Source organism: Hypanus sabinus, chromosome 6, assembly GCF_030144855.1.
Source record: "Hypanus sabinus isolate sHypSab1 chromosome 6, sHypSab1.hap1, whole genome shotgun sequence".
In the NCBI taxonomy this organism is placed as follows: Eukaryota; Metazoa; Chordata; class Chondrichthyes; order Myliobatiformes; family Dasyatidae; genus Hypanus; species Hypanus sabinus.
In genome coordinates this window covers 144,153,909-144,168,732 of record NC_082711.1, presented here as the reverse complement: position 1 = coordinate 144,168,732, position 14,824 = coordinate 144,153,909, and the positions used below count along the sequence as shown (strand labels likewise).

Sequence of the window (14,824 nt, the reverse complement as noted above, 5' to 3'; positions counted from 1 at the left end):
TTAAAAATTCTATAATATAACCATCAGGACCAGGAGCTTTCCCTGAATTCATTAACGAGATAGCCTCTCCTATTTCAGTCATAGAGATAGGAGCATCAAACAAGCTACGATCTTCATCTGTCAGTTTGGGAATATTCAAATTGTTAAAAAAAGTTATCCATCATGGACAGATCGCCATCAAATTCTGATTGATATAAAGATTTATAAAAATCTTGAAAAGTGTTATTGATTTCTTTATGATCAGTAGTTAGATTACCGTCTTGTTTATGAATTTTAATAATTTGTCGCTTAGTCGAAATAGCTTTTAATTGATTAGCTAACAGTTTACCAGTTCGACCACTATGGATATAAAATTGAGCCCTGGTCCTAATTAATTGATTCTCAATTGAAGAAGATAATAATAAGCTATGCTCCATTTGAAGCTCAACTCTCTTCTTATAAAGTTCTTTGGTAGGAGTCACGGAATAAATCTTATCAATTTCTTTAATTTTATCCACTAATAAAGCAATATCTAAATATCTTTGTTTTCTTTTACCAACAGAATATGAGATAATTTGTCCACGGATAAAAGCCTTAAAAGAGTCCCAAAGTATTCCTCTGTCAATCTCTTCAGTATAGTTTGTTAAGAAAAACAAGTCAATTTGCTGTTTTATGTAGGTGATAAATTCTGGGTCTCGAAGCAAAGTAGCGTTAAGTCTCCAAGATCTAGTATTATTGGAAAAGTCCGAAATCTTGATAGATAACTTCAAAGGTGCATGATCCGAAATAGTAATAGAATCATATTTACAATCAGTAACATCCGTTAATAAACGATGATCAATAAGGAAATAATCAATTCTAGAATAACTGTGATATACATGTGAAAAAAATGAAAATTCTTTATCTTTAGGGTTCAAAAACCGCCATATTTCAGTAATTCCCGAATCAACCATGAAAGAATAAATAAGTAAGGCTGATCTATTCGGAAGAATTCGGATAGGTTTAGATCTATCCATCGAAGGATTCAAACAACAATTGAAATCTCCACCCATTATCAACATATATTCATTTAGATTAGGAAGGGAAGTAAATAAACATTTAAAAAATTCAGGGCAGTCAAAGTTTGGAGCATAAATATTAACTAGAACCACTTTTCGATTAAAAAGTGTACCAGTTATCAACAAGAATCTGCCCTGTGGATCAGAAATAATTTCATGATGTGTAAATGAAATTGAGGGGTCTATAAAAATAGACACACCCCTAATTTTGGCGGTACAATTCGAGTGAAATTGTTGACCCTTCCAGAACCTAAAAAAACGATTATCCTCCCTCCTAATATGGGTCTCCTGTGCAAAAATAATATTAGCGTTTAGTCTATGGAATATTTTAAATATTTTTTTATGTTTAATCGGATGATTTAAACCATTAGTATTCCAAGAGATAAAGTTAATAGACTTATCCATCATGCCAATATTAGTTGTGTATATCATAAAAGGTTAAAAAGACACATAACCCATAATTCAGGAAGAAGGAAAAATGATTCAGGAGCAACCGGAGAACATGACACCTCAACAATATTAATAATTTAAAGTCGGCCCATAAACTAAAAGCAAAAAAATAAAAAGCAAAAGCGTGAAAAAAGATCCCTACCCCCTCCCCCAACCCCTCGAAAAAGAGCCAAGCGGCAGGCGCACAAACTAATACTAATATTACCCCCATTTTCAAGATGGCAACTTCATGAAAAGAAAGCAAAGAGAAACTATATAACACCCAGATATAAATACAGGGTTGTAAAAAAAAAAGAATATATATCAATCAAAATGAAAAAATAATATAAAAAAGCAAAAAATCATTAATAAAAAAAGGATAACCATTGAAATTTAAAGTAGTGCAATATGCCTTTAAAAAAAAGATTCCATATTCAAATATAAGAAAATGACGTTTCAAAAACAGAGACTTATGGGAAGAAGAAATGACATTTTGAAAGGACCATATTACAGAATATAAATGTAAATTCGCCAATCTTTTTTTAAAAAAAAGGTCATCAAAATAAGATTAAAAAAGGATTCAATAACCACTACAATGTATATAAAAAAAAGGTCCAAAAATTCAAGACATTCGTCCCATTCTCAAATACAGGCAAATAAACGCTTACGGAAAGCAAAGTCTTATGGGAAAAAGAAACGACATCTTAAAAAATAAATCATTATTGCAAAATCTTAACGTGTATATCTAATCCAGAGGAAAAAAAAACTTAATTAAAAAAAACATTATAGTAAAATTAAAAGAGCATCTGTAAATCATGATAATAAAAAAAAACAGGTCTACAGACCAAAAAGCTATACCGCAGCTTCATAAGTTAAAGCCTAAAAGCGGAATGGCGTCTTCTCTCCAAAAATTCTTCTTCAACATAACGCATAGTTCAACTTGTACTAGAAGATCGATATTCTTCAACGAATTTCTTCGCTTCTTCCGGAGTATTAAAGAAGCGCTGACTGTCATCACTCAACGTAATTCTGAGATTCGCTGGGTATCTTAAAGCTTGTTTAAGTCCAATCGAATGAATCTCTGCCATCACCGGTTTAAAAGTGATTCTCGCCCTCATTACCTCGAATGAATAGTCCTCCACAATACGAAACTTGTTGTTTTTGTGAGAAATCATACCTTTCTGATGAGCTAATCGAATTAGAAGCTCTTTCTCCCGAGGATAATGGAGACGGACAATCACAGCTCGTGGCTTGTCTCTCGCAGCCGAAAATCTCGGAACTCTGTGGGCACGGTCAATAGTAGGTTTAACCCTCAAAGCGTCCTCGCCAAAAATTTCCCACAATAAGTTAGAGAAATATTCAGTTAAGTCACCAGACTCAACATTTTTGGGAAATCCAATAATACGCAAGTTCTGTCTGCGAGATCGGTTTTCAAGATCGGTGATTTTAAACTTATTCTGCTCCACTATTTTAGCGGTCGATCGTACCTTCTCCTCCAAAGTTTCGATTGTATGTATTTTTTCACAAATTATCTTGTCAAGAGCCGCAAACTTTTCTTCATGCCATTCAATATCTGCTGCCAGCGATTGAAGCTTGGTATCAAATGATCTAACGACATCTTCAAGCTCAGACATTTTCGTAGTAAGTTTATTTTCCAGACTTGCAAGTTTAGTATCCAGTTTAGTATCCAGAAGACTGGAGATTGCATCGAGAGATATAGGGTCTTTAGACGATTTCTTAGGTACAGACATTTTAAGTTTGAAAAAATTAAATCAAGTATTATTTTAAAGAAATAAATCGTAAATATCAACCCATGTAGTTAGGTATGAAAAGATTTGATTAAAGGGTGATTATAGCTTAAAACATGAAGAGCGCCTAAAAGGCAGATGTCTACGTCGCCATCTTGAAACTCCACCCCAGTTTTTCTTTACTTCTACTTACTGATTGCCATATTTACAGATAAAAAGGATTCTACATTTTAACTGATGGTTTTTGGAATATTTCTAAAATCTAATAAAGTAGAATGTCAAGTAAAAGTTAATGCTTTATATTATCAAGAGACTCGGTTTAATCAGTTTTGAGTTTGGCCATCATTCTCTGTCCTAGTTGATCCAAATATTGTATCACCAGAATATTTAATGGATTGGTAATAATGTTGCAATAATGATTACAAACTGGGTTGAACTATTGTTCAGCTGTACAACTTTAAATAGCAAGTCATAATCCCTAACACTGGGGCAGATTCTGTGACTGCTTAGCGGTTGTTTAATGGACTTGTCAGTGTTGAAGGCCCTGACTCCCACTCCTTCACATCCACTTTCCTCTGTCCTACCAAACTGCCAATATTTTCTGAAGAGCACTTAGAGACATCTTAGATTGTACAATCTCAAGCGTTGGTGAAAGTTTTGGATAGTTCAGCGTAAGTGTTTTCCAAAGGTTCATATGGGAATTGACAGGACTCTTAAAGAGAATTTGTTACTTCATGATGGAATACTTCAGGTTTGCAGGTTGATTGACATGCAGGATTTCCCGCTGTTGAATAGAAAGGACCTGTGTTGTAAGAGTTTGAAGTAGCTCCTGCACTTGCCTCTACTGATAGATATTACTGTTATTGAAGTGAATCTTCAGTGCAGTTTGTATTTAGTGATAGGCTTTTGTTGTCTCTATACATGTGGGTGATGGATCCCTATGTGACTAAGGTGCCAAAAATATATTGGTCTTGCTTCCTTTCTCTACTTTTCCTTCTCTCCTTCCATATTATTAAATGCTATGAGTTTTGCAGAAGCATCCATAATAGTAAGAGGCAGTAGACCATAAGATATAGGAGCAGAAGTAGGCCATTCGGTCCATTAAGTCTGTTCCACCATTCAATCATGGGCTGATCCCTACGGAACCCTTTCATTCCTGGAAGACAATATAATAAAACAGCCTGATGATGATATGGTTTGTCATTAAAAAGCTGCAAAGAAATTCCTTTGTGGCAGTGCAGCAAAATGGGTGAACCAGGACAACATTCATGTAGGTAAGGGAAAAAGGTTCTTGCCACTTACCCAAGTCCCATTTCCTGTCCCACTCCTCATCTAGTGCACAATAAAATTACTCTTAACTGCACTTAAGGTATTGTCTATATACAGTGCTCTGATTGTTACTGTGTTGGTTATGCAATGGGAATGTAATGCATGTATTGTCTTTAATTTAAATTTGCATTACCTGATTTTTTTTCTTTCTCTTTATGATAGCTGTACAACAGACATAAAGAATATCTCAGTACTTTGGTTGGAGATGAATTTGAAACTGTAAGTATATATTTTATCCCATTTAGACTTTATTGAAAAGGAACTATAATTTGAAGATACATGTTAAAGTTGCCTGAATCAAACCAGTATGTGTTGAAAAGAGTTCCCATTCTTTGCGGGCAGCGCCAAGCTGACCTTTGGGCTCAACTGTGATATCATCACTTGAGGTTGGAATTGATGGCATTCTGCTTTCCTTTGGTTTATTATTATTGTCACATGTACCAGGGTACAGTGAAAAACTTGTCTTGCATACCATCTATACAGTTCAGTGCATTACAGAGTTCAATGAAATACAAAGTAAAGCTGTAACATTGCAAAGAAGGTGCAGTGGAGGTACACAGAAGGTGCAAAGTCAGTCATACTACAGAAGCATTCAACAGGAGTAGAAGCTGACCTCAAGCCAAGTGGAGCATGCTTTCAAACTTTTGTATCTTGTGCCCGATGAGAGTGGGGAGAAGAGTGAATGTCCAGGGTGGATGAGATCTTTGATTACGCTGGCTGCTTTACTGAGGCCATGAGAAGTTTCTGTGATGTGCTGAGCTGTGTACAATACTCTCTACAGTTTCTTGTCATGGCAGAGCAGTTGCCATACCAAGCCACATTGCATCCAGATAGGATTATTTCTATAATGCATTGGTAAAATTTGTTGAGTGTCGAAGGGACATATCAAATTTCGTTAGCCTCCTGAGGAAGTAGAGGTGGTGGTGTGCTTCCTTGGCTCTGGCATCAATGTGGTTCGACTAGGACAGGCTGTTGGTGATGTTCACTCAAAGGAACTTTAAACTCCCTCGACCTCAGCGCTGTTAATGTAAAAAGTAGTTTGTCCTTCCTGAAGTCAATAACCAGTTCTTAATTTTTGCTGACATTGTTGTCAGGACACCCTGTCTCTAGGCTCTTTGCTTCCTTCCTGTACATCATTATTTGAGATACGACTCATTTGTAAGCTTGTAGATGGAGTTAGAGCAGAATATGCTCAGGCATATTAAGGGGCTGAAGATGCAGGCCTGTGGGGTGATAGTGTTGAAAATAATCATGGTGGTCAATGTTGGCAAGTTGTGGATCTGGTTGTAAAGGAAGATGTAGAGTCCTACATTTAGAGATGCGTCTACTTAGAATTATAATATTGAAGGCAGAGCTATAGGCAAAACAATAGTCTAATGTAATTGTCTTTTATTGTCCATATGCTCCAGTGTTGGGCCAGTTCATGTTGCTGTTCTCTTCAGCAGGTGAAGTCATTTCCCTTTGTAACTACTTCTTCTCATCCTTTGGTTATGGCACTTGCAAAACAGCATTAATCCTTACTGAGCTTCCCAAATCACTTTTCCATTCCACCTAAAGCAAAATGAAAAAGACTGCAGTATCAGAAAACAACACACACAAAATGCTGGTGGAACACAGCAGGCCAGGCAGCATCTATAAGGAGAAGCACTGTCGATGTTTCGGGCTGAGACCCTTCATCAGGACTAACTGAAAGGAGAGATACTAAGAGATTTGAAAGTAGTGGGGGGAGGGGGAAATGCAAAATGATAGGAGAAGACCGGAGGGGGGTGGGGTGAAGCTGAGAGCCAGACAGGTGATTGGCGAAAGTGATACAGAGCTGGAGAAGGGAAAGGATCATGGGACGGAAGGCCTTGGGAGAAAGAAAGGGGGGGAAGCACCAGAGGGAGATGGAGAACAAGCAGAGTGATGGGCAGAGAGAGAGAGAAAAAACAACTAAGTATGTCAGGGATGGGGTAAGAAGGGGAGGAGGGGCATTAACGGAAATTAGAGAAGTCAATGTTCATGCCATTAGGTTGGAGGCTACCCAGCCGGTATGTAAGGTGTTGTTCCTCCAACCTGAGTTTGGATTCATTTTGACAGTAGAGGAGGCCACGGATAAACATATCAGAATGGGAATGGGACGTGGAATTAAAATGTGTGGCCACTTACTGTTTGACAGTTTGAGTTTAGTTTCTCCATGGGTCTGCTTACAGCTCCTGTTCCAGCTAAACGCGGCCATCTCAGCACATCTTAAGGTAATGACATTTCCTGGTGTCCCTGAATCTCCCAGTGGCCCCTACTGTCAAAATGAATCCAAACTCAGGTTGGAGGAACCTTATATACCGGCTGGGTAGCCTCCAACCTGATGGCATGAACATTGACTTCTCTGATTTCCCTTAATGTCCCTCCTCCCCTTCTTACCCCATCCCTGACATATTTAGTTGTTTTTTATCTCTCTCTCTCTGCCCATCACTCTGCCTGTTCTCCATCTCCCTCTGGTGTTCCCCCCCCCCCTCTTTCTCCCGAGGCCTCCCGTCCCATGATTCTTTCCCTTCTCCAGCTCTGTATCACTTTCGCCAATCACCTTTCCAGCTCTTAGCTTCATCCCCCCCCCCCCCCACTACTTTCAAATCTCTTAGTATCTCTCCTTTCAGTTAGTCCTGATGAAGGGTCTCGGCCCGAAACGTCGACAGTGCTTCTCCTTATAGATGCTGCCTGGCTTGCTGTGTTCCACCAGCATTCTGTGTGTGTTGTTTGAATTTCCAGCATCTGTAGATTTCCTCATGTTTGCAGTATCAGAAAGCTCATTAGATAGTTGAACTTTATTTAAACTATATTAAATTGAGTTTTTTTCCAGCTGTAAACACTGAATGGCAATAATGGCTAGGAGGAGACAGTTTGAGTTTAGTCTCTCCATGGGTCTGCTTATAGCTCCTGTTCCAGCTAAATGCAGCCATCTCAGCACATCTTGGGGTAATGACATTTCCTGGTGTCCCTGAATCTGCTTTACAATGGACATTGTGATTGCCCATGTTGAAGTTCTCGACTTTCGGGAATGCTGTAGTTCATGTACCAAACAACAAAAATCACAAATAAATTTCTATTTAATCTACATCAAGATCAAGTAGTTATTAATGTATAGAGGCCCTTTGCTGGTTTTATCCAATATTCCATCCTCAAATTTTTCAATATTTCCCTTTTAATTGACTATCTAACTTCTCTTAATAGTTATTATTGTATCATTTTTGTGATCCTAACAGAAGTTTTTTCATTTCAGCTGATTAAGTTCAAATTTATTTTCATTCAACCATACATGTGTAAACCTGATTAAGCCTAGATCCTTGAGTTATCTGCTATTGAAAAGTTATTTTTTCTTCAACAATCTTCTATATAAATACTTTTGCTAAATATTCCTTTATCCTTCTCTTTTTATTCACCTGCTCCTGTGATGCTTTGGTTTGAATAGATCAGAATAGTTTCCTGACCGAAAACTTCTGTTGGGGAATTGAAACACTGTCTACAGAGCCATCTTGTGGCAAATAAAATTTCTGTGTACTGTGCCTCATAGCTTCTTTAGCTTTAGCTCCTTTAGCTTCTGTTTGAGAACAGACGTTGATCCGGAAGTCCGTTCTGTTTGCATCCCATGACTGATATCAGAATGCTCTTGAGCAGGATGCATTTTTGCTCTTGTCCATACATACATAAAGGAGAAAGAGGCCTTTTTGGAGAAGATTGTGCAAAGTATTAAAGATGAAGGAAGAAAATAGAAATTGTAATTTTATAGCAATAATAGTGAAATAGTGTGCAAATTCATTCAACTTCCAAGAACCAACGACACTGCCATTGTTGATTTTAATTGGACATGAGTAGACTATTCACCCTGTTGAATTTACTTGATCACTATTGGGCAATGGTTGATTATATAACCAGGACTTGTGATATGCACAGCTGCTCATATGACCGACCATCCACCACTTGTTCCCGTGGTTTCACGTGACACTAACTGGGGTGGGGGGGGTTAAACAGGTGCTATACCTTGCCCAAGGGTAACCTGCAGGCTAGCGGAACCTTGTACCTCCTTTGGTAGAGACACCTCCACCCCACCACCCTATTAGAACATTACAATATTACCTAGTCTATTAAACCTTTAGCATTTTAAGTAAAGTGAGACCATTTGTCAGTCTTCTTTACAAGTCACGGGTACTGAGACTTGCCTTCAGCTCTGTCTCCATTTCTGATAATAATCTGTATTTCGTAATCACTTTAATGTGATCATCCTCCTATGGGTAATGTGGCGATCACAGCCATAGGCAGTGGCCTCTTGTGCTGTCACAACATGTTGTAGGATTTTCAGTATTTTAAACACATTTCATGTTTATTTTGCAGCCTCCTATGGGTTTTCTTCAGGTGTTTGTGAATGGTGAAGTTGGTAAGTTGGATCTGTATTAGATTTGATTTGTAATCTCTCTGTTCTCACTAGCTTAAATCTGGATAAGTTCATGACCAGAAGCCTCACAAGAAAGAGAGCAAGACCACTCTGTATAAATATATTGCTGTATTCTTTAATAAGCTGTGTGAACTAGAAGGTTGCTTAGGTGATCCATAGGCTGCAAATCTGTGAAAGATAAAGGAAAGAAGTTCAGTTGATCCATGAAGTATGTCCCATATGCCATCATGTGCTAAGCAGTGAATTTTATAACTAATGTCAGCAGCCACATGATCAAACAGAAGAGACAGGAAAAATATATTTTTTTTAAATGTATGAGTTTAGGGAAAAGCAAGTCTGAAAGTACCCTGGAGTCCAAAAGATTAGCTTGACCATTATTTCCTTGATGTTATCCCTCCTGTGTGGCCACTTCCTAGTCTCAGGTTTGGAGCTGGACAAACTCTACTTGACTGGTAAGTGAATCTGCACTCTGCTGTAAGCAGAAACTTGTACCATAGACGAGGTGCTGCTTGTACCATAGAAACTCTTGAGATTCTGTAGATGTTGGATGCTGAAAGTTTTGAGCATCTTTGCAAGAGAATAAACAGTCAATGTTGCAGGCTGAGACCCTTCATCAGGTCTGGAAAGGAAGGGGGCAGAATTCAGAAGAAGAAGATGGAATGGGAGAGGGGGAGCAGTACAAGCTGGCAGCTGATAAATTAGTCTAGATGAAGGGAAAGGTGGGTGGATGAGGGAGGGGATATGTGGAAGATATAAAGGGGTGAAGAAGAATCTGTTAGAGGACAGTGAAGCATGGAAAAAAGGAAAGGAGGTAAGGAACCAGAGAGAGTTGATGGGCAGGTGAGCAGAAGAGAAGGGGTGAGAGGATAGCCGTAATAGAGAGCAGTGAAAGAGAGAAGGAGGAAGGGCAAGAGTTTACTAGAAGTTGGAGAAATTGATGTTCATTCCATCAGGCTGGAGGCTACCCAGATGGAAAATGAGCTTTTGTTCTTCCAACCTAATCTTAGCCTCATCATGGCGGTTGAGGAGGCCATGGACAGATACATCAGACTGGGTGGTGAATTGAAATTGCTGGTCCCCCGGGAGATCCTTTTGCAGTGGACAGAGTGAAGGTACTTGACAAAATGGTCCTCTCATCTGCATCAGGTCTCACTGATATACCATAGGCTGCCTGGCCATGGAGGAAGGCAAAAATGTCTGAACTTTTAGCTATTACTGCTCTCGCTTAACTAGAATGTTCAGCTTCTATCTCTTTGAATCTGACTAATTGAAATAATCTACTTGTGAGCATAAACTAGACTTTAAGTATTTTAAAATAAAAATGACAATTTCTGTTCCCTTTAACATTCACACCTTCTCTAAATAAATATATTACAAAAGTTAAGGTTGGGAATTATTCTTGGGATCTTCATTTGACCTGTGTCCAGTGTTTCATCTACCTGACGGAGACCAAAACAAGGCACCAAGTAAAATCAATTAATGGGTTAAAGTAGACAACTCTAATTGGTTTTGGTTTATACTGAATCATTGTGACGGTAAACACGATGATTTGGATATCATTTCCAGCACTGGACATGAGCACAAAGGGAATTATGAACAATAATATTGAGATCAGTTGCCTTTTCATCAAACTTGTTTTTGCAAACCCAAGGGTATTACATTAGTTACCTTAACATTTACCAAAAGTAGTTCAGATTGCCCTTCCTCTTCCCCCTTCTTCGGTCCAACACATCAAGGTCCAGGGAGTGTTTTTTCTCTACCTACCGTCTTTGTCACAGTCTCTAGCTCATCTGCAAACTTGCAAGAAGTACTCCAATATCTGTGTCAGATTGCCAGATAATGTTTGTATGCCACATAATGGATCAGAATAGGGAAACCGGTTTCCTGCTTTAAATTGGTAAAACATAATAATTAGTCTGTAAAAATGCACTAATGTTTCCCTAGATGCCAGTGGTGTAATAGGCAGTAACTAACTAACTACAATGCACTAATATCATGCATGAAGAGTGATTGTTGTTAATTCTATTACAACTTTGTAAACTGTTATCTTGGTGATCAGATCTGCAGGATTAGAAGACTGTTGAAGTTTCTCTGTATGCAACCCAATTGTCAAAGTAGGCTGTGATTTGAATTCAAATGCAAGTTCTAAGCCAAGCCAGAATGGATAGCTTTTTTGTGCCCTTTTCCTTTACAACAGAAAGCATTGACTGTTACAGTTCAGACACAAGTGAAAATTAATATTTCACCATGTTTTGTGGATTTAACATACCCAACAATAGGTTTCTTGAGCAGTAGTCAGATAGTTGGTCAACATTAATGATCACAGTCTTTGAATTATGACTAGGCTAGGTGTTTTCCTACATATTCCAAAAGTTTGATTACTTTGAATGCTTCTCAAATCATATTTTATTATGGGATGCAGTTCCTCATCTTATTAAGTTTCTCTAGAAGATGAGTGATAATTACAAGGCAGACTGTCCAGCTGACTTATATAATTCCTATAATTAATGCATTTCTTAAAAGATGCTTGCATGTCTGTGAGCAGACTAAACAACCACAAACTCTAGTCTGCCTACATTGTCATGCATTAAGCTGAATTTCAAATTTCTCTGATGCTGCTCCACTTAGATGAAAATGTTGAGGTCTGACTTTGGTAGCAGGAGATGGCCTCTTATTTCACTGCTCCTAATACCAGGATTGGGAAATGTCTTGGAGATTCGTGTATGGAATCTAGAAAAAGTAAGTTTACGGATGAACTTTGAATCTGCATATACTTAGTGTATTTGAGTACAATCCTTGAGTTATCTGGCCTGTTTCCAGAGATTAGCCCAGGGATCGGCAACCCGCGGCTCTGGAGCCGCATGCGCCTCTTTCATCTCTGTGCTGCGGCTCCCCGTGGTTTGTTAGTTTTTGAAATGTAATTTGAAATTTGAAGATTATGGTGATCTTGTACAATCTAAAAACATTGTGGAGACCCCATTTCCTGGCACATCCAAACTGGCTCACAATTAGCCACCGTTCCGGCTAAGGGAGTTAGCCTATGGGGGTTTGTGAGTACGTGTCTTTTGGAGCATCCGTGCCCACGGGGTCGGGTTGAGGGAGGCTTTAAAGCAAGGCTGTTTAGTTCGAATAAAGTTACCTTGACTGCAGTGTCTTTATTTTAGCGCTGCATGTAGCACACCGCTACAACGTGTTTTTTATCGCTATTAATATACATCACCACTGCCAATGCCTGACACCCGCCAGTGTGCGCTTTCTTTTAATTCTTCGATCCAAGGTAGGCTAACTATGGAGTAACCTTCAACCCAAAGTCTTTTTTTCGGAGTTCAAAATGTTTTTGTTGCATGCAGAAATGTAATTTCGTTTTCTCTGCAGGAGTTCATCAATTTCATAAATGCAACACATTATAGTTTGTTTATACATAGCATAAAGGCAAAAAAACCGTTGTATGCAGTGTTATTTCATTTTAAATGTCAAACGGGTTTTGTGGCTCCCAGTGTTTTCTTTTCTGTGGGAAATGGGTCCATATTGGCTCTTTCAGTGGTAAACGTTGCCGACCCCTGGATTAGCCTAATAACGTGTTTGAATTGATGCTGTTCTTGTTTTTAGTGTCAGCTCGTGGGTTTGAATATGACAACCTTTATGTGCAATTCTTCCTTGAACTTCCAGAGAGTGAGTATTCCATTTGATTTTCGTTTGTGAACATGTTAATGAATATATCTGTACTTTCTACTATATTATGTATTGTGTCTTGCTGTTTATATATCCTCCCCTTTTCCTCACACCTTTCATCTTGCTGTTGAGCAATACCTGGCACATTGCTTCTCAGCAGCAACATGAGTGGAGTTTTCACAGGTCACCACTTCCATACTGATACACTAGTGTGTGTAAAGGGAGATTCCCATCAAAAACATGGCATCCATCATTAAAGATCCTCACCATCGGGGACATGCCCTCTTCTCATTACTATACTTCCGTCAGGGAGGAGGTATGGGAGCTTGAAGACCCGCACTCAACATCGTAGAAACAGCTTCTTCCGCTCTGCCATCAGATTTCTGATTGGCCCATGAACACATGCACACTACCTCATCATTCCTCTTCACATTACTTACTTATTTACTTTCAATTGTGACTTGAAGCAAATTTTTATGTAATGCACTGCTCTGCTGCCACTAAACAACGTGTGTCAGTGATAATAAATCTGATTCTGAAAATTATCCCTGCAGTGCTACAACATCTTTTACCTCCCTCCCTGATCCTGGTACAGAAATGTGTGAGCAGTTCAGAAAAGCAATCTGGTGGCAAGGTTTAGAAAAATAATTTATTTGCAATCTATTTCTTTACTGGCTGCATCAAACTTTTTGATTTCCATCGAAGTCTAAAATAATCTCATCATAGTTTTTTGACACATTGTTAGCATTTACAGGATAATTACATTTTACAGAATTTCAGATTTTACCAGAGGATCACCTTGATTTATTTCTCTGAAGACTTGCTTGACCTTTTTATTTATATTAGCAGATATCCTATGTCATAACAAACAAGATGCTGGCAGAACTCAGGTTAGGCAGCATCTGTGGACAGAAATTAACTGTTGACACTTTGGGTCAAAGCTCTTCTTTGGGATTCCAGACACACTGATCTCCTCTTGTATCTTGATTGTTGCGCCAGATTCTAGCATCTGTAGTCAAAGTTTGCTGACAACAGCACTGTTGTTGGCTGAATCAAAGGTGGTGACAAATCAGCATGTGGGAGAGAGGTTGAAAATTTGGTTGAACGGTGCCTCTCACTCAATCTCAGCAAGACCAAGGAGCTGATTATTGATTACAGCAAGAGGAAACTAGAGGTCCATGAGCCAGCCCTCATCGGGTGGTCAGAAATGGAAAGGATCAGCATACTTTCTTAAATGTTTGCAAAGGTTCGGCATGTCATCTAAAACTGTGAAAAACTTGTATAGATGTGTGGTGGAGAATAGTTACCGTAGGACTACAGAGCGCACCTGATTAAAAGCCGCACACTCTAATTTTAGAAAGAAAATCAATTTTGTACTTATACAGGCTGCACCGGATTTTAAGCCGCAGATGACCCACATTGTAATATGAGATATTTACACAGAAAGATATTACATGTGAGGATTTTTCAACTTTTAATTAAATCCGTATGGTAACATAAACAAATACATATTGCAAATGCTTTTTTTTGAACAGTGCCTGTAACACAGCTACTTTTAAATATACATACGTATCGGTAACACACAAATTACGTTGCGCATACTTTTTTACTGAACAGTGCACGAACAACATTCCAATATCTCCTAACGACTGGTAAAAAAAATATATATACTGCAGCCTACCAGGAAAAGTTATTGATCGCCTTCTTCATCTTCCTCCTGCGCACTAAAACCATCAAAATTCTCTTCTTCAGTGTCCAAATTGAACAACCTCAGGATCTCGTCACTCACTTCAGTCTCTTCGTTGTCGCTCTCACTTGAGCGCACGCGGTCCTCTTCATCACGCAGCAGTCCAGCCTTTCGAAACCCGTTGGTGATGGTGGATGTTGTGACACGGCTCCATGCATTTAGGATCCACTGGCAGACTTGAGTTAAAGATGCTCTTCGCATGCGTCCTGTTTTGGTAAAGGATTTCTCGCCGCTCGTCATCCAAGCCTCCCACTCAACACGCAGCGCCACTTTAAATGCCCGGTTCATGCTGATGTCCAGTGGCTGCAAATACTTCGTGGTGCCCCCAGGAATCACAGCTGGAATTGAGTTTGTACTCTTGATGGCAGCTTTCACTGAATCTGTTATATGGGCCCTCATGCTGTCCGTAACGAGCAATGCTTTTTTTCTGTGAAAA

At 38.8% G+C, this 14,824-nt stretch overlaps 1 protein-coding gene across 2 annotated transcripts in view; it reads left to right on the top strand.

Annotated features, from left to right (window-relative positions):
* Positions 1–14,824, top strand: part of mks1 (MKS transition zone complex subunit 1) — a 57,455-nt gene that overhangs the window by 19,060 nt on the left and 23,571 nt on the right. For both annotated transcript variants that reach the window (XM_059973102.1, XM_059973103.1), the window contains exons 9-11: positions 4,706–4,762; positions 8,909–8,951; positions 12,579–12,641. In XM_059973102.1, the coding sequence (XP_059829085.1) occupies positions 4,706–4,762; positions 8,909–8,951; positions 12,579–12,641 (163 nt within the window). The remainder of the gene's footprint in view (positions 1–4,705; positions 4,763–8,908; positions 8,952–12,578; positions 12,642–14,824) is intronic.